Source organism: Callorhinus ursinus, unplaced genomic scaffold, assembly GCF_003265705.2.
Source record: "Callorhinus ursinus isolate GAN/ISIS: 27379988/994484 unplaced genomic scaffold, GSC_fseal_2.0 scaffold51, whole genome shotgun sequence".
Lineage (NCBI taxonomy): Eukaryota > Metazoa > Chordata > Mammalia > Carnivora > Otariidae > Callorhinus > Callorhinus ursinus.
In genome coordinates this window covers 7,241,746-7,261,590 of record NW_027397113.1, presented here as the reverse complement: position 1 = coordinate 7,261,590, position 19,845 = coordinate 7,241,746, and the positions used below count along the sequence as shown (strand labels likewise).

The 19,845-nt window shown below is 44.5% G+C and overlaps 2 protein-coding genes across 5 annotated transcripts in view; both read right to left on the bottom strand.

Annotated features, from left to right (window-relative positions):
- The window catches only part of LOC112829262 (phospholipase A and acyltransferase 3-like), a 26,578-nt gene extending 14,718 nt beyond the window's left edge, over positions 1-11,860 (bottom strand). Inside the window, exons 1-3 of one of the 4 annotated variants that reach the window (XM_073883555.1) lie at positions 11,721-11,860; positions 11,190-11,267; positions 4,631-4,672 (exon numbers count right to left, since the gene is read on the bottom strand). In XM_073883555.1, coding sequence (XP_073739656.1) covers positions 4,631-4,672; positions 11,190-11,204 — 57 coding nt within the window. In that variant the 5' untranslated portion in view covers positions 11,205-11,267; positions 11,721-11,860. The other 3 variants (XM_073883553.1, XM_073883557.1, XM_073883556.1) reach the window with 3 other exon arrangements.
- A 3,401-nt stretch (positions 11,861-15,261) lies between these two features.
- The window catches only part of ATL3 (atlastin GTPase 3), a 57,943-nt gene continuing 53,359 nt past the window's right edge, over positions 15,262-19,845 (bottom strand). The window contains exon 13 of the mRNA XM_025878528.2: positions 15,262-19,604. Within this exon, the coding sequence (XP_025734313.1) occupies positions 19,518-19,604 (87 nt within the window). The 3' untranslated portion in view covers positions 15,262-19,517. The remainder of the gene's footprint in view (positions 19,605-19,845) is intronic.

Below are 19,845 nucleotides of genomic sequence, written 5' to 3'. Positions count from 1 at the left end.
TCAGTTTGTTTCTCAGAGTCCATAGTCTCTCATGGTTCGTCTCCCCCCGATTCCACCCCTTTCATTTTTCCCTTCCTTCTCCTGATGTCCTCCATGCTGTTCCTTATGTTCTACAAATAAGTGAAACCATATATATGATAATTGACTTTCTCTGCTTGACTTATTTCACTTAGCATAATCCCCTCCAGTCCCATCCATGTTGATGTAAAAGTTGGGTATTCATCCTTTCCGATGGCTGAGTAATATTCCATTGTATATATGGACCACATCTTCTTTATCCATTCATCTGTTGAAGGGCATCTTGGCTCCTTCCACAGTTTCACTATTGTGGACATTGCTGCTATGGACATTGGGGAGCATATGGCCCTTCTTTTCACTACATCTGTGTCTTTGAGGTAAATACCCAGGAGTGCAATTGCTGGGTCATAGGGTAGCTCTATTTTTAATTTTCTGAGGAACCTCCACACTGTTTTACACAGTAGCTGTACCAACTTGCATTCCCACCAACAGTGCAAGAGGGTTCCCCTTTCTCCACAACCTCTCCAACATTTGCTGTTTCTTGCCTTGTCAATTTTTGCCATTCTAACTGGTGTAAGGTGGTATCTCAATGTGGTTTTGATTTGAATTTCCCTGATGGCTAATGATGATGAGTATTTTTTCATGTGTCTGTTAGACATTCGTATTACTTCTTTGGAGAAGTGTCTGTTCATGTTTTCTGCCCATTTTTTGACTTGATTATTTGTTTTTTGGGTGTTGAGTTTGATAAGTTCTTTATAGATCTTGGATATCATCCCTTTGTCTGTAGTGTCATTAGCAAATATCTTCTCCCATTCTGTGGGTTGCCTCTTTGTTTTGTTGACTAAAACCATAAATAAATTTTAAAATAATATAGATGCATATATATCAGATCTTAGAATAAAGACACTCAAAGGATAAAAGCCAAAGAAAAAGCCACAAAGAAAAAGGGTAAAAGGTTTTACAATTTAAAAAATGTTAAAGGTCTTATTATTAGAAGTTTCTATCATTGCCTGTTATGTTCATGCTCCCTTTTAAGGGAAACTGATTGCCTGCAGTCCCAGTTGCCTAGGCAGCCACCATATTTCATACCCTGTGACCAACGCCTCCCACCTCAGCCAGCTGGACCTGAAGAAGGCAAGCAGGTCTCATCCTATGAACCTCCACATGTGTCCTTAAACTAAAACTAAACTAAAACTAAAACTAAAATTTCTTTACTTGAGCTAGCTTAAGTGGGTTGCTTGTTACTTATAGCCAAATGAGCCAGACATTCTATGCACTGGAAAAAAACAAAATAAAACACCACAAACTACCATGATCAGCTGGAAGAAAATGACAGAAAAACAGTCAATATCTTTAATATATAAAGAGTTTTTACGAACCAATAAAAAAGATGTAAATATCAAAATAGAAAAAAGTGGACAAAGGGCATGATAAGTAATTTAAAAAGGAGAAATATATATTACCACTAATATAAGTAAACATATTCTACCTCACTAGTAATCAAGTAAATGCAAATTAAAAACTGGTTTTGGGGGAAATTAAAATACCAATATTAAATATAAGAAAAGATAAACACATACCATCATTCATTGCTGATGCGAATAAAAATCAGTATAACTTTTCTGAAAGGCAATTTGGCAATTTGTCTCACTAACCTTAAAAATATTCATACTCTTTGACCCAATTTCTATTTATAGACCAGATCTTAAGGAAATAATCTGAAATGCCCACAAAAGCTGTCCATCAAAAAGTGACATCCAATGGCAAAACATTGATACCTAAAAATCCTACGTAAAAAGATTATTTTATTCTTGCCATATTTATATACTAGGATACTATATGTTATGTTTTAAAGTTTTATTTTAAAAGAATACTTAATGACAATAAATGCCCATTACATAATGGTTAATGAAAAAGCTTTATACAAAACAGTATATTTTTTAAACTTGTTTAAAAAAGAAAACACATAAAGAAAAGCTGTGGAAATACACCAAAATGTAAACTGTTTATTACCAGTTGGTGACATCTGGGGTATTAATTTTCTTTTTAATTTTTTTCTAGTTTTCCAAAATGTTTATTTTTTTTTAAAGATTTTATTTATTTGTCAGAGAGAGAGAGCACGCACACACAAGCAGGGGGAGCAGCAGAGAGAGAAGCAGACTTTCCGCTGAGCAGGGAGTCTGATGCGGGACTTGATCTCAGGACTCCATGATCATGACCTGAGCCTAAGGCAGTCGCTTAACCAACTGAGCCACCCAGGCGCCCTCGAAAATGTTTAAATATACGTATATTCATTTTAGAATCACACACACACACATACACACACACACACACACAAAACCTGACAAACATCAGTGTGTTCAATTTGGGGTAATCTATACCATTACTACTCTGTAACAAAATAAATACACATGACAAAAAGACTAGAAAGATATACACCAACTTCTTCACAGAGAATCTCTCTGGGTGCTGGGGCTAAGGGATGGTTACTGGAATTATTTTGCTTCCTTCTCTTTATCTGTATTTTCCAGCTTTCCCACAATGAGTGTTTTTAAGTTCATAGCATGCTTCCCGACAGTTTATTAAGAAACATTTTCAAAAACTAATGATGTAATATATGGTGATTAACATAACAATAAAAAAAATTAAAAAAAAAAAAGAAACATTTTCAAACATACAATTTAAAGTCTCAAGCATTCAAAACTGAATGCATTGTTTAGTGAATATCTGTATACCCAACCACTTAGATGCTACTCTTAGGTTACTGCATTTGCTTTATCACAAATATGCCCATCTGCTTATTCCACCAGCCGAGTATCTTTTGAGTTAAAAAGAAGAGTTTAATGACCGGCGTTCTGGGAAAAGCAGAGGGAGTCCAGGACAATGACAACGGCAATAATGGTGTGCAATGTGCTCTAACTCTGCTCTAGAACCCACTGGGTTCCTGACTCCGAGCCTGCAACCTTTATCCCCAGCTGTGGTTCTCGGACACAAGCCTGCGCACAAATTAGAGGAGAGGGGCTTGCTTGCTGCTTGCAGAATCACCGTACACTTTTAACAAATACTCTGCCCTGCCCTAGGGCAGTGGTGTAAGTGGCCACCCCTTGAGAATCCCTTCACCTTGGAGATGCCCACCTCTGCCTGGGAGGGTCAAGGAACTCATTCATTTGCTCCTTCACCCAACAGATGCTCACAGAGCTAGATGCCAGGCACCAACCTAGGCACCTGCACTGTGTCTATGATCAAAATAAAGATCCCTGCCTTCATGAGCTTTTGCTCAGTACCAGGGAGAGAGACAGAAATTTTTTTAGTTTATTTTAAGCCTTAGTAAATAAGCAAATCATCCAGAACATTGGAAGAGATACCAAATAAAAACAAAAAAGAAAGAAAATGTAGAGCGGTGTTAAAGGATCTGGAGGGGCAGGGTGGGGGCAGAGACTGCAATATTAAATGAGGGGTTGGGGAAGGCAGACAGTGGGCCCTGCAGAGATCTGGAACACCCAGGCCGAGGGAACAGCCTGAGCAATGGCCCCAGGTGGAAGCGTGTTTGAGGAGCAGCCCAGAGGCCAGTGTGGCTGGAGTGGGGGGGGGGGCGAAGAAGGAGAGGATGCAGGATGGAGAGTGGTGTGGATGATGTCTATCATCAATCCTGTGTGTCTCAGACGAGACAGGGCAGTGGGGATGACAAGTAATGGGTTCTGGATTTCTATGAAGGTCAAACCAACAGGATTCGCCGATGGAATGAGGTGGGGCGTGAAGGAAAGTGGAGTCAAAGATCACCCCAGGGTTTCTGGCCAGAGCAAGTGGGAGGCAGGATGAGCAGGCTGCAGACAGAGCAGGCTAGGGAGGAGTGGGTGCTCCTGCTTGGGGCGCTGGGGTGAACCGGGCTCCAGGGAGCCAAGTGGAGAGGCCAGGGAGGCAGCTGAAAACGGGCTTCTGGAGGTCAGGCGTGCACTCTAGGGTGAGGGTCTCTGGTGGCCTTTGTGAGTGCAGCTCCAACCAGAGTTGGACACCAAAGTCCGGCTGAATGGGCGTTAAGGGAGGAGGGGGAGAGGAGCCACAAATGATAGAAAAGGCAGCACCTGAGATTTTTGTTGAAGTCCTGAAAGGCGAGAGGGACCGTGTACGTGCTATAGATAGAATTCAAATCTGAATCCTATACTCTCAACCCTCACATCCTCCGGCAATTAGAGAAGGTGATGAGGAGGGAGTGGCCTTAAGGGGGATGATGGAGACAGGGAAGCAGGGGTGCGGGGCAGACTGAAGCAGAAGCACAGCTGTGAGGGGATCTCCCGGTGCCCGTGGGAGCATTTTTTTTAAAGCTTCCAGGTGGTTCTACGGTGCAGCCCGGAGTGAGAACCAGAGGAGAGAGTATCTGAGGGGAGAGAGCCGTGACCTTGAACGTCAGGCTGAGATGAGCAGACATACATCATTTTGCAGGCGGGGAAACTGAGGCTAAGGGAGATGAGGTCGCTTACGCAGAGTCAGCCTGAAAGTGGCAATGGGGCAGCTGCAGCCCCAGCCTCTTCCCCCACCGCAGGGAGAAAGGAGACAGCCAAGCCCTCCAGCAGACAACTCCGTCTGCAGCCCCTACATAGTCATCCACACTCACCCCTGCGGCTCCGATCCAGTTTGAGATCCTCAGCTGTGGGCACTGGACAGGACCAGAGAGCACAGCAACAGCATTTGCGGAAGAATTTTCAACCCAAGCGGTGAAACAAAACAAAAAGAATGTGTTTCTCGGGGCGCCTGGCTGGCTCAGTCAGTGGAGTGTGCGACTCTGGGGTCGTGAGTTCGAGCCCCATGTTGCGAGGGGAGCCTACTTAATAAAAATAAATAAAATAGATGTTTTAAAAAAGCATCTTTTTCTTTAATTCAAGGCCACTATGGAAGTGCTCCAACTCACACACATCCGGCCCCATTTAGCCTCATCGGTCAGAGCTTTGCAATTTTGTTTTTTTTTTTTAATGAAATATTTCAGATGTACAAAAAAATACATGCTCAGTAGGCTACTGAGCATGACTCATGAGCATGTCTAAATCCAGATGGCTTTCGTTTTCAGAAAAAAGCATACTGACTACAATTTTGGGGCTCCAGAGCCAGACAGCCTCGGTTCAAATTTGGGCTCTGCTACTTCCTAACTGGACAGTCTTGGACAAGTCACCCAACTTCTCCCAGCCTCGGTTTCCCCAGCTGTAAAATGGAATAACTCATGGGGTTGTCCTGAGGAACAAATAGGTTAATACCTACAAAACACTCAGCAAATACCACCTGGCACAAAGGAAGACTTCTGTACACGGCAGTTTTTGCTGCCACTGTCCTTGGGTGTGTTTTCAGTATGTTTGGTTTGGGAAGTTCTCAGTTCCAGGACCAGCCGGAGATGCCATGGAGATTGTGAAACCCAGCCTGAGAGCAGGTTCTCCTTGTTCCCAAAACCACATGCTGTGGGGAGTGTGGAAATTCCAGTCTCAGCCCCTTCCTTCCTGATGCTCTGGGGAAACTCCTGGAAAATTACAAGGACCAAAGGTCCAGTGTGGATGCCAAGAGGGGACTTTCCAGCAAAGAGCTGGGAGTTCAGTACCAAGGTTCGAGGAAGAGAAGAAACCTGTGAGGGGCTGGGCATCAATCCTGTCTATCCAAGGCTGCGTTTTCAGAAGCACAGCCCATGTCCACCCAAGATTCAGCCCCTCTCTGCTCTACTGCTGTGTGACCTTCAGGAGTCCCTGAACCTCTCTGAGCTTCTCTGGTACAATGGGGCCATGCAGACCCATCCAGCAGAGTCTATGTGAGGAATAAATGCGATCATGGGACAAAAGCTGTAAAACAAAGTACCTGGGAGAGGGTTGAGACCCTGTGCCCCGGGCTGGGTACATGAAGGAAGTATGACCAGAGGTCTGATTGCCCACACCCCCCAGCCTCAGCCCCAGAGAGAAGGTAGAGGAGGGACTGGGCTTATGTATCGCCTCTTCCCTTGCCAGTTGCTGGGAGAGGAACAGGGGCGGCTCCAGTGGGTAGCAGGTCCAGCCCCTGTGGCCCCAAAAGTAGCCTAGAAAAAGGAGGCAAAACTTATGGGGCCTCCCAGGTTCCTGACCTCCAGGCCCGAGGCTGGTGCGATGTATGAGTCCAGCCTCACTCCACATGAATCAGGACTGCCTCCTAACTCATCTGGAAACCACCACGGCCACTGCCATGCACACGAGTTATCTGGAATTCTTCACAGCTGCCCTATTTTTTACAAGTCAGGAAATAGCGCAGAGATGGGAAGTAACTTGCCCAAGTTCTCAGAGCTCCCCAAGAAGCTGGGCCAGGATTCCACTGTAGGTCTTCCTGAATCCAAGGGCCAAATTCTTTCCACTATACCCAGAAGTTCACACGAAGGTACTGACTTCCGGTAACAACCCGCAGGGTGAGCTTTGCCTCTACGTCATGCTTCTCTAGGCCAGAAATGCCCTTGGCTATTCACTGGCAAAGCCCTACCGATCCCTCAAGAGGACACGCCAGCAAACAGTGTTGCTGCTGCTTCCACGGGCCACGCCCGATTTTCTCGGGTAGTATAATTTTTTTTTAAGACTTTATTTATTTATTTGACAGAGAGAGACACAGCGAGAGAGGGAACACAAGCAGGGGGAGAGGGAGAGGGAGAAGCAAGCCTCCCGCCGAGCGGGGAGCCCGATGTGGGGTTCAATCCTAGCACCCTGGGATCATGACCTGAGCCGAAGGCAGACGCGTAACCGCTGAGCCACCCAGGCGCCCTCAGGGGACTATAATTGTTGAGCTGAGCCCATGGGAACAGTGACCAGGCTCCATGCCCAGCCCACCAGCCACACCCAGCAACCAGCCTGGCACATAGTGTTCTCACCAGAGGTTTGCAGCCTCCAAGGATGCACTGCTTCCTTCTGAAGCCCAGCCCCGATAGGACCCCTCTGGAATGTGGATGACTCCCTGCAGGGCCTGGAGCTCTGCTACTTGAGAAGGTCCTCTTCTCGTCCCTTCCCCTTAGCACCTTAACAAACACTGCAGAGATCTGTCGGAACATCAGGCAAACTGAGAGGCTCACAAAGTTGTCACAAGGGAGTCCAAGAGTCAGAGATCAGAGTAGGCCCATCAACGTCTTCATATTGAGACAGAGCAGGGACTGGACTCACGTCCCTTCAACCCTGACTGTGAAATCCAGAACTCCTTGGGGGCCTTCGTACGGGAAAAAAAAAAAAAAAAAAAGCTAAAACTCTGTGCCTCTTGAGGAGCCCACCTTGCAGGAATTCAGAGGGAAGGCGCTTACTGAAGGGAGGATGTTTACTACAAAGACTGGCCAAGACCGGACCAAACCAGTCTGCACCAAGATGGGCAGATCCCAGGGCTGAACTCTCACAGACTTGACTTCTCATTATAATACTCAAAAATCAGGCCCAGGGGATGGGGACTTAACATGCTAATTAGACATGGGACGCAGGAAGAAGCATGACCTTTAAGTGCACAGGTGTGAATAAATCCTCCACTATGTGCTTCCACGGCACCCTTTCCCCACCTACGTTTCTTTTAAAAAACCCTCCCTGACCTCTCCTCCGGGGAGTCAGGGGATTCTTTCCTTGTACTGCCTCCCTTGTGCTTGAGCACAAACCCCAGTAAAGCCTTGCCTGGAGCGCCTGGTTGGCCTCTTACTGATTTCTATTGTTTAGAGAACCCAAGGGTCCAGTTCAGTACCGATATTCTGGAGCCTCAGTTTCACTCTGGATATTCACTTCCCCAGCAGCTAGCCACAGATTTAAGGACGGCAAGGCTGGAGAAGGAGAGGCAAAGGCTCCTGGCCCGCTTGTTCTAAGCAAATGTGGAACATGAAGAGGAGAGAATGGTCAGCTCTGGCACTGACCAGGAGTCACAGGCTTGACTAAAGGGCTCAGAGAAAAGGGGACCCCTCCCACACTGTTGGTGGGAATGCGAGCTGGTGCGGCCACTCTGGAAAACAGTATGGAGGTTCCTCAAAAAGTTGAAAATAGAGCTACCCTACTACGACCCAGCAATTGCACTACTGGGTATTTACCCCAAAGACACAAAGGTAGTGAAGGGGCTCCTGCACCCCGATGTTTATCGCAGCAATGTCCACAATAGCCAAACTATGAAAAGAGCCCAGATGTCCATCGACAGATGAATGGATAAAAAACGTGGGATACGTATACAACGGAATATTATGCAGCCATCAAAAAAAAAAATGAAATCTTGCCATTTACAACAACGTGGATGGAACTAGAGGGTATTATGCTAAACTAAATAAGTCAATTAGAGAAAGACAATTATCATATGATCTCACTGATATGAGGAATTTGAGAAACAAGATACAGAATCACAGGGGAAGAGAGGAAAAAATAAAACAAGATGAAGAGACTCAATCTCAGGAAACAAACTGAGGGTTGCTGGAGGGGAGCTGGGTGGGGGAATGGGGTCACGGGGTGATGGGCATTAAGGAGGGCATGTGGTGTAATAAGCACTAGGTGTTATACGCAACTGATGAATCACTGACCTCTACCTCTCAAACTAATAATACATTATGTTAATTAATTGAATTTAAATAAAAATAAAGGACTCAGAGAAACATGGGCTGGACAGTAGACAGGCAGGCTCTCCATCCCAGGGAGGTCCACGCAGCTGCTCTAATAAGAAATGACATTTGCCAAACTCTAAAAGGCAGGCAGCCACACACTCAAAAGAGTGGGGAGGTGGGAGCTGTATTCCTTGGGTGCAAATAGGAATAAGTTGTCTGGGGCGCCTGGGTGGCTCAGATGGTTAACCATCTGCCTTCGGCTCAGGTCATGATCCCAGGGTCCTGCGATCGAGTCCCGCATCAGGCTCCCTGCTCAGAAGGGGGCCTGCTTCTTCCTCTCCCTCTGCTGCTCCCCCTTGTTGTACACTTTCACTCTCTCTGTCAAATAAATAAATAAAATCTTTAAAAAAAAAAAAAAGGAATAAGTTGTCCATAGAAATTTTTAAAACAATAAGAACACACCTTGGGGTGCCTGGGTGTCTCAGTCGGGTAAGCGTCAGCTCAGGTCATGATCTCAGGGTCCTGGGATGGAGCCCCGCATCGAACTCCCTGCTCAGTGGGGAGTCTGCTTCTCCCTCTCCCACTCCCCCTGCTTGTGTTCCCTCTCTCACTGCGTCTTAAAAAAAAACAAAATAAAACTGTCTTCTACATGGAAGTTCGATCAGAGAACACCCAGTTCTATAGTCTGTGGATACAGACTTAGCTACTGTTCCAACAGAAAGTCCAAGTAGCTCAGAGGGGTTCGAGCTCACATGGGGCACGGTTCATATGCTGACTCTCAAGGTCCTACATTTTCCTGTGTTTCAACATAGAAGACAGAAGAGTCAGCTCTCCCCATGCCAGAGTAACTAAAAGAGAAGTGGCCTCCCTATCACCGAGAACTAGACTCATTCTAAAGCAATGGAATAAATAAATATCAGTGCCCACTTTCACTCAACCATTTTCTCTGATTTTTTCAGAAGAAGGAAAACTTGGGCAAATTTCACCAAATAAGATAAAAACTTATGATTAATTTTCTGGTGATGATGTTTTAGTGAAAATGTTTCACATGTGGAGATATTTAAAAGGCACTAGATTGATTTTTTTTTTAAGACACAGTATTGCAATTTCTGGAATTTATTCTGAAATGTGATTTTTATGAATCTCTGACAAAACTCTCCTAATGTTTAAGACTTTCCCTAGTTGTATATCTGTGGTCTCATGTAGAGGAGCTTTTGAAATTAAAATTAATAAAAAGCACTCTTCAGTCAGCTGTGAACAAAGACGGATGGACAAATTGAGCTCAGCTGAATACAAAACATGAATATGCAAAGATCAATCTTGACAAAGTCACGGACAACTTTCCAGAAGTAAAAGTTCCAAAACAGAAACTGTCATGTTGCTATTATTCGTGACTATGACCAACCTACATGCAAGAGTAAGCTTTCTTTCAAAACTACATTCATGCAATTAAAAACTTTTTAAAAAAGATTTTTAAGCAATCTCTACAACATGGGGCTCAAACCCACATCCCTGAGATCAAGAGTCACAGACTCCGCTCACTGAGCCAGCCAGGTGCCCCAAATTAAAAACTCCTAATCCATTACTTCTTCCTATTTTTCTCCATAACATTTACCTTCTTTTTCTTTTCTTTCTTTTTTTTTTTTCCTTTTGCACTGGCATGATTTCATATACAAACCTCAATAAAAGAAAATTTTCACTGTTTCTTTTCCGGATATTATTACTATCCATTTCATGATTATTATTGAAAACAGTGTTGTCAGATAAAGGAGAGGGATGTTTAAAATGACCACTCGAGGCATCATATACGCCAGGGTCCTGCTTGCCTGATGCCAGTCCCTGTGGCATCTTTTTGTGGATTGAAATAATAGTAAGAGTGAATTGCAGTTGAGCACTTACTATGTGTGGGAAGCACTATTCTGAGCACTTCCCATGTATTAAGTCCTATAATCTTCATTCTGGGGAACGGAGCGGATTTCAGACAGGAAGTGCTCAGAACAGCACCCTGCAGGCTTGTGCCCCAACCAAGTGCTGTGTAGGAACACAACCCCAGGCGGGTCTACATCAGCAGCCGGTGCCCTGAATCTCTCTGTTGCAGGTTCTGCTAGGTTGAAAGGAAGCATTTGCTAAGCCCCTTTATGATTTCTGAACCACATCACAGACTAGAAAAAGTAAAAGTGAAAGCTTAGAAATCGCTGTTAGGGCTGGTCATGGGGCGAGTCAGTGGAGACAAAAAAAGCCCAGAGAAAAGGTCAGACCCAAGCAGGGGCTGGGGCAGCAGGTCCAGCCCCAGACATCTGGCCCCAGGAGCCAGAACATGGGATGTTCTGGTCTGACTGGGGGACGCAGGGCAGGGCCCTCGGGGAGCAAGTCGCCCCTTGCTGCCTCCCTCCTCCTGTAGGTCCTGCCTGCCCTGGCATTAATTTCAGGCAGGTACCCACACAAGAGTGAGTACTGAGACAGGTGGACCAGGAGCAGGCTAACCCACATCCGACACCTGATGCCCACCAGCTGCAGGAGGTGTGGTCCCACATCCTCCAGGATCCTCACTCTCCAGTAATAACTCAGGCTCCCGGACAATGAGTCCCCACTAAAACAGAGCCCCCACCCCAGCCCACACCGGCCCCACACTTACGATGGACGCGCGCATCTTTTCTCGTCCTGTGGACCCTCAATTTCAGGCTGGAGTTCGGTGTATCTGCTGCGTAAAGCCCTGAGGCAGGGGGAGCAGGGATTCATTACGACATTAATAGGGAACAGCATTCCCCGAACCCCAGGGTACCGTGGCTTCTAGCAAGGAGACCTTGTGCGGTTCTCCTCTGACCCTTCCCAGGGCCACCAGCTCACTCTTCGAGGTCCTCGCTACCCCCTCCCTGCCCCTGAACTTGGCCGTGAACTGATGAATCCCTTGAAGGGTCAGGGAAGGCTCACCCGACACCTGAGAGGCGGCGGCGCAGCCGGGAAAGGACGATCAGTGTCTCCTGCTCATGGTTGTGCTCCCCGCCCGCGGGTGCCAGGGGCGCGGCTGCTGGCGGGCTGCCCCCTAACTTGTTTACGCCCGCCTCCCCCCAACTTCTCCGTCTCCCACTCGGCCATCCGGGACCTGGAGAGCCACCCCCAAGCACTTCACCCTTCCTTAAGTTCGGGAAAGGACCGCTCCACCCACCTCTCGAACTTGGGAGGCAGGGCGCAGCCAAGAGACCGGGTTTAATGGCCGCAGAGGCTCCAGCCAGCATAAGGTCACCCGGCTCCTCCCCGCGCGGCTGACAAATGAGAGCCTCGCAGAGCTCCCAGCCAGGCGACAGGGACAGCCTGCTCCCGCCTCTGGGTCAGAGGGCCAGGAGACCTCCCACTCACCACCACCCCCCCCCCCGCTCCCCACGCCCTCCTCCACCTAGAGGCGCCCCCTGAACCCAGTTCCACTGCCACCTCCTCCTCACCAATTCCACACACGCGCTTGGGGCCGCCCAATATTGAAGACCCATCTTGTATTAGACTCCATCTGTATACACACCACTCTGGACTGTAATCAACTGACTTATCTCCTCCATCGGAGTGGGCTTATAGTTTGAAACTATATTAAAGTTGAAAGCCAGGTGAAGGCTTTCAGAGGTCCAGCAAAAAGGAAGCACTTTTAACTATTGGGTCTTAAGCCATCAGATATCCCCCAAACTGGGTCCACAGCACAAATTCCATGAATGAATGACCAGACACAGGCCCTTCCTGGCACCCGGCTCTGGCTGGACTGTGGCTCCTTAAGAGTGGAACCAGCTCCCGTTCATCTCTCTTCTCCCCACTCCCAGCCAGCCCTGCGCCTTGCAGTCTAGATGCTTGGGCCACATCCTGGCCTGCTCACTTGCTGGCTATAGGGTCCAGGACACCCTTCACTCTCTCAGCCTCAGTCTATTCATCTCTTAAAAGGAGTGATGATAATACTGGGCAACATATAAGATCACGTGTAAAAATACATTCCCCGAAGGGAGAGCCACAAATGAAATGATGCTTATAAAGTACTGAGCCTGATGTGTGGCACATGGTAAATCCTCATCAGGACATGTTGGCTGTTAACACAAGGAAAAGCACGTGCTCAACACATCACCCGTCATTCACCAGCTTCCCAACGGGAGAGTCAGAGGCAACGCAAATACATACCAGAGCTTTATGGGCATTGCTACTCACCCAACAAATTGTTTTTCGTATTAAGCAAGTGATAGTAAAGCAGCCCAAACCCAAGGCGGAGGGGTTGGGGTTTGAGAACACCAGATTGACTTCTGTTTCTCCTTACTCTCTGCTTTCAGAACTGCCCAGATGTCACCTCCCTTATTTATTTCCCCCTGTGCTGTGCCAGGGAAAACAAAACAGAAAGCATCCTGAGGGACAAGGATGTCAGGAAAGTGATTTTCGCCTTCCACACAGGGCTCAAGAGGAGCTCGGTAAGACAGACCCCAGGCCAAGAAGCTATACCACACGATGTTGGTACCGCCACCAGCAAGACTGTCCCTAGGCGCCCCCCCCCCCCGCCCTCCAAGTCCACTACCGCTGTTTGAATGGGAAGCCATGCCAGGATCAAACCAAGAGCTGACTCCAAAGTCTCTGGTCTTTTCTGCAACCACAGTCACAGAGCCCTGTTCTTCTTGTGGTGGGGAGGAGAATTGTCATTATTTGCAGTCTCCATTTTCTGTCTTCTAAGGAGGACAATTCTCCAGGAGAATCCAGTGTTTTGCGGTCTCTGAAAGTAGGAGAAAATGGCTCAGGCTTATGCTGAAGCATGAGACCTTGTGGGGATTCTGAGTGGGTGGGGTAGGAGGGCAACAAGGCCAGGGCAGGAGAAGGAAAGGGGGAAGGGGAGAGTGGGGAAGGAGAGAGAGGGCCGGCAAGCCACATTTAAAGGAGCAGAATCCATTAGGAGCATTTTGTGCGAACATGAGGGTTTCTGTTGCTTGACATTAACTCTCAAAACCTGAACACTCTTCTGGGAAAAAGTCCATCAATGTCAAAACTGAATACAAGCTTGCTTTTTTTTTTTTTTTTTTTAAGTAGGCTCTGTGCCCAACGTGGGGCTTGAACTCAAGACCCTGAGATCAAGAGTCACTGCTAACTGAGCCAGTCAGGCACCCCTGAATACAGGCTTTTTAATGTTTATCCAGGCTACTCTGGTGCAGCTTTGTGAATATGCCACTTCTGACAGTTTGACCAGAAAAATCAGGTTTTTATGAAAGAAAAGGTGAAATGTAACTTCCTTCTGAATCCCATTTCTGACCCCTCAAGTCCTACTAACGAGAACAAATCCCTATTGAGAGGCTCTGAAGAGCTTCCCCTGCATTAATGTGCAGCATAACCACCATACTTCCCTTTGAAAGAACATTCCTGAAATGTTCCAGGTTTCTTACTCCCGTTAAATGGAGCAACAGTCCAAAACAAACATTTGTTTTTGTCTGTCCAGCAGTCTTTCACTTGGTGACGGTGTGGTTCTAGTGGACCTGCCTAATCACGGTACATCACCCTGACTAGAGACACATGTGACCTTGGTCCAGCTATCAGGCCCCAGCCCCCAGGCTACTGCAATTGACCCTGAAGGAACATATGACCCAAGCCAGACCAATCAGAAGCCTTCTCTATATACACACACATTTCTAAATAGGCAATGGGTTAAAAAAACAAATAAATAAAAGGCTCTTTCCCCTGGAAACATTAGAGTGGTATGATGTAAGCATGGAACCATCTGTGCCTTACCCCCCCTGCAGCACGGAAGAAATCCATCTGCAAAAGCAGATAATACAGCTGCCACGTGCTTGAGATAATAGCCTTGTGGACATTCGAGTTCTTCCGGTGCCTGATATGTTTTGCTCCTTGACATCCAGTTACCACTTTTCCTTTGATTCAGCTAGAGCTGAACTCATCTTTGCAAACTGATATATGGTAGTCAAAGGCAAGAATGTCAATGCACCAAAGACAAAAGTTAGCTCAACTTCTCCCCATCCATCCGTCTTTGCCCACCCGTCTTTCTCCCCAGCTTATGCTATTGGGGTATCACCACTCTGATGGTAGTCCCGGGTTTTCACCATACTCTTCCTACCCTAACAATCTGTGAGTTTGCACCCTCCCTAACTATACTGATGAGCATGAACGCAACAGCTAGCCTGGCACCGAACATATGACCACCACCAGGGAGAGAGAGGGAGACAGGGAGGGAGGGAGGGAGGGATGGCAACTGACCACACCAAGTGTATGTTTCAATCTACAAACATACTAGAAATCTTACTGCAGGGCCAAATGGGCTACGTCTAGCAATTAGCCAATATTTGGGAAGTTGAATGCAACCTCTCCACTGGCTCCAAGGTCACCAGTTAAAAGGGAAAGCTCTTGAAAGAGCTTCACTCACTCCCAAAGAGGAACCATCTAACCAAATAGGGCAACCAAATGAAAGTCCTACAAGTTCAAGGGTCCTCACAAGTCCCCGTTACTGTAAATAAAACTTGTGTTCAATTTTAAGTCCAAGTCCATGCCCTTCTCCAGCACTATGCTAGCAAGACTGTGAGGTATGGTTTTGCAGGACAGAGAAAGGTGATGCACCCGAACCGCATTACCACTACCTCCTTTGACATGGGGTTATCCCTCCCCTTCGATATCCTATTCACTTTGACAAGCCCAAATCTATTTCACAGACCTTCCCATATTAAAGAACAGAGAAAGAAACAAATCACAGACATGGTGCTATGAGCTTTATTCAATTAAATGACCTTACAATTAAGAAACAGAAAATATGCTTTTAATAAACCAATAGCATAATCTCATCCCATTGCACTTTTTAAAAAGTATATTAAATTTTAAAGCCGTTCAAAGGCAAGGGTCTAGGAGAAAGTATTTTCAACAAATCATTTTTTAAAGAAAAGAAAAAGAAAACTTGTACATGCTCAGGATTAATACGAACCCCTTTAAGGCTTAAGTCCATGGCAGGATTTAGCCATCTAAATTAGAAAGCTTCGCCAATCAAATGTAACCTTTCCTTGGTCAGAAGAGCACCACATTTAAATTTTAGTTCTGGCACATGAAAACTCCTTCCAAGGAAGAACATTTTCTTTTGAAATCTTTCTGCTCCTAGACCTGTTTTGAAAAGTTCCTGTTATAGGGGTACTTTTGTCACTAATTTTCAAAATTATTTTCTCCTTCCTTTTTATTATTTTTATTTATGGCTTAAGGTTTTCTGTGCATGAAAGATGAGGGGTTCAAGTCACAGTGAATTTTGCTTTTTAAAAGAAAAACTACTTTCAAAAAGTTTTTTTTAATCCTAATTACACCTGTTAGTAAATAAGACACTTGTACATTCATTTTTCAGAGAAGGCACTATGATACCTTAATTTAGAAAAACAGCTTTAACGAGCTTAGTTAATCCTCTAGATGAAAGACATCGCCCTTATTACTCGGAACACGGTGAACCCTCAGTCATAGTATTGGCAGCAGAGCACCTATTCTGAGCACAGGTAGAAGCTGACCGTCCCCTCGGCTCCAAACAATACTGATTGCACCTTCCCATCCCACGGAGCATCTCTCTCACGGGTCTCTGAGCCACCTGCAAAACTATCGAAGGGGTGATTCCAGGGCCACAGCCCAGACCCACTGAGGCAATCCCTAACATAAAGCTAGGGACCAGAATGGTTTTAAACAAGACTCCCAAGTACGTCTTGGGCACTCTAACATAGATGAGAGCCACTACCCAAAACACAACTACAACAGGACATAAGGAAAACTATCCTATCGCAGCAAATGGTCATTGTCATTTTAAAAAATCACTTACACAAATAGTTTGTACTTTTATGACTCAAGTTTGTCTTCATTATGCCCTATTCCTTGACTAAAATTTTGTCGGGTCTAAACGTAAGCCAGAAAGATGTAGCCCACACTGGCTACCTTGGATAGTAGCCATCCTAAAATCATCCTAAATTACATTTCAATATTCTATGAGGGGGAAAAAAGGCCTATGAAGACTTCCATATAAAAACTCTAGGAAAAAATCAACTATTTAGTTTTGTTTATCACTTTTGCCTGGGCTTACGTCAACCTACTTCTCTGTAACTCATCCATAATGCATAAATACCCATCGAAACTCACCCTATCCAAGACACTACTTTTATAACGTAGGTAAAACACTGGCTATGACCTGCTAAGGGAACACCCTGCCAGTAACAAGGCAGTTTGTTTGTCTGTTTATGTGCCTAAACCCTTTCACTTCATGTTAAGAGAAAAAAGAAAGAGCAGATAAAGCAAAACAATATTCATAGGCAATTCTACCAAGTATAAAGAAGGCGTTAACACATAAACCTCCACGGAACAGACTTCTTGGTATATTGCTAAAATAGGGCATGGCTCTGAAGATGTTGATCATCATACATGATCATTTGCCCCCATTGTATCTACAAACCAATCTAGAAAGAATTGAAATTTTGATTCTATTATTTTTACTATAAAAAGCTAATTGGATTTAAAAAAATTTTTTTTCCTGAAATGAATACTTTTCATAGAAATTCTGAAAAACTCCTTTTGCACGTTAATAGGACTATGCCCCCAAAGAACCATTAGAAACGTGCAAACCATAAATGCTTGTGTGAAAAGGCTGGTCAGGAGTGGCAGAACTACATACACCATGCAAACACTTGCAGCGTGAACACCTAAGCAATGTCTCTGACCCACAAACTAAAGGTTGAGGGAAGTTAAGAGGTACAAGATATTCTTTTCAACCTGGTTATAAATCTCCCCGGATTATTTAAAGCCAGCAATGAGAATGCATCTTTTATTGAAAAAGGTGATATAAAACCACCAATTTACTGTAAAAATAAGAGAAAAGAGACCAAAGAAAACTCATTAAGGATCTTCACTGAGAAAACTTTATCAGTACTTCCCAGAGCCAGAATAAATTAATAAAGACAAAAATAATAAGGCTTCCCCAGGGAATTAAACCAAATTATTTAAGATCAAAACAGAAATGGTGAATCTGAACAGTAACTAAATCCTAAGATTTCACTTAGTCATACATTATCACATATTGTTTTACTTTAAAAATTCTAATACTTTAGTATTAAAATAAGTTTTAGATACATCATCCTTTTCTCACCATTAAAAGCATCACTCTAGACAATTATTCTGAAATCTATAAATGTGCCTCTACAATGCATTAAAAGCCAAGTATCTCAACATCTGTAAAGCCTTTAGTGAATAAATATGAACCTTCAGGAAGATGAGAGGCCACCTGAAAATGCACCAAAATTTCAAAGAGAAGCTTTCAATTTAACAGTCAACACTAAGCAGCACTGATAGGCAAATAAACAGTTTTTAGAACAAGCTGGAATTTTCCTAAAATGTAATGGCAATTGAATAAACTAGCAGGAACTTAGGGGAAAGATGGTATGTAGATAGGAAAAAAATATAAAATGCTTGGAATTCAGACTCATAAAAATACTTCAGTGGTGAAGTGTTAATGTAGTAAAAATTCTTTAATAAAGAGATTACATGCTTCTTTCTTCTGCCTTCCGTTCAGACTTCTTCACATATGTAGAATCTATACTTGGGTTTCGCCTAAGCCTTCCTATCTCCCTCCCACAACAAAAACTATCTTAATTAAGGCTCTCATACCTGAATGTTTATATAAATACTTAAAGGCAAGTTTTATGAAGTTTAAAAATCCACAATAATTCACCATTATATTATAAATCAAAGGAAAAGGCAACTCATAGAGAAAATGTTTTTTACCACCCAATCAAGGTAAATAAAAAAGATTTCTTAGATACTTCTGGATACTGTCCATATTTAGGTGGGACTTCGGTCCTCACTAAGCCAAAGCTATTTTAAAGCTACCAGACTAGTCAAGTGAGGTTAAAGAAAGGAAGACTCACTAAACAAAACTGACAATTTTAGCTTTATTGTTAAAAATATTAGACAGTGCCTAGGAGAACGCAAGTAAATGTTTTGGATAAAGACCTGATTTACTGCTAGGCCACAATGCAACAGGACAACTGAAGGCAGTAATGTTTGGTAATGTCTTTCCTCTAATCCTTAATAAAGTTCTGTTCTTAAGTAGAACTCTTGAAAACAAGACCTCTCAAATGACAGCCATGAGTTATATATAATACAAATGTGTATATAAACCTGCAAACAGTGAATGTGAGCAAGGCACAAGTTCAAGTGACTCATCAGAGGTCACATGGTTCATTTAAACTCAAGCTTTTTTGTTTAAAGCATCGAGCTCACTCCTTTCATTATGAGCCACTGTGGCTCTTCAAGGCATGTTTCCCTCTTTTCTAAAAAGAAGCTAGAGGAATGAAGGCAAAAATAAAATAAAAGTATGCTCCAACAAAACTGTCAGCCTGTCAGTAAAAGACCATAAATTTCAGTGTATGGTGGATTTAAATAGGATATGGATTTTCCACACTATGTGGCAAGCAGGATTCTTTATAAGATTTTAAAAGTGTAATGGCATCCTTTTCAGTCTTTTGTTCTGAAGCTTTTGCATGTTTTGTAAACATTTTAAAATAGTAAGGTATAGAAGAACAGATAGGTTTCACCACAAAACAGCATCTTTCACGAGGTTATTCTTGATTCCCTATCATGTCCTCAAAAGCCTGGATTCAATCTTAAAAGGCACTAAGTGGCACATACAGGATTTAAAACCACATTTGCAGTTTTTCCTTTAGCTTTCTCCCCATAAAGTGCACAAAGCAGAGAGTAATAAGAAAATAGACGCAGGCATGGATCTATATCAGCAAGGAAAAAAATGCTTCCAACAGAAATGGAAGTATGTTTAAGAATTTGAAGCCACGGGAAAGGTCTATTAATTTATTATTGCTGAGTTTCAGCTCTTCCCGGGTGATCCCACATCTGCGTTCCTCTGGACCTGGACTTGTGGCCGTGGCAGAAACCCAGAAATCAGGAGGGGCTGGCCGCGTTCTCGTTGGCTCCTCTCGTCAAGATGCTATTGAGCTTTTTTATCCACAGGTGGCCTCCCAACAACTGCATCCCTCACAGCGGCCTGAGTAGAATTACCCATATGAGAAGTAGCCTGCAAGAGTCCATTTATTCAACACGTAAGTTAATAAAATACAACACAGCATCGAGAGAGACTTGAGAGATAAACTTTCAGAAATCTCTGTCTACATCACAGGTAGGTTACCAGAAAACTGGGAAATGAAAATGCAGGTGTCAGGGGAACCTGTGGCGGCAGCTGGCTCTCCAGAGTCATTAAAGCCTCTGCTCCATTATCGTGGTGGGCTGGGAAGCCACCTTGGCTCCTCACAAGCTTC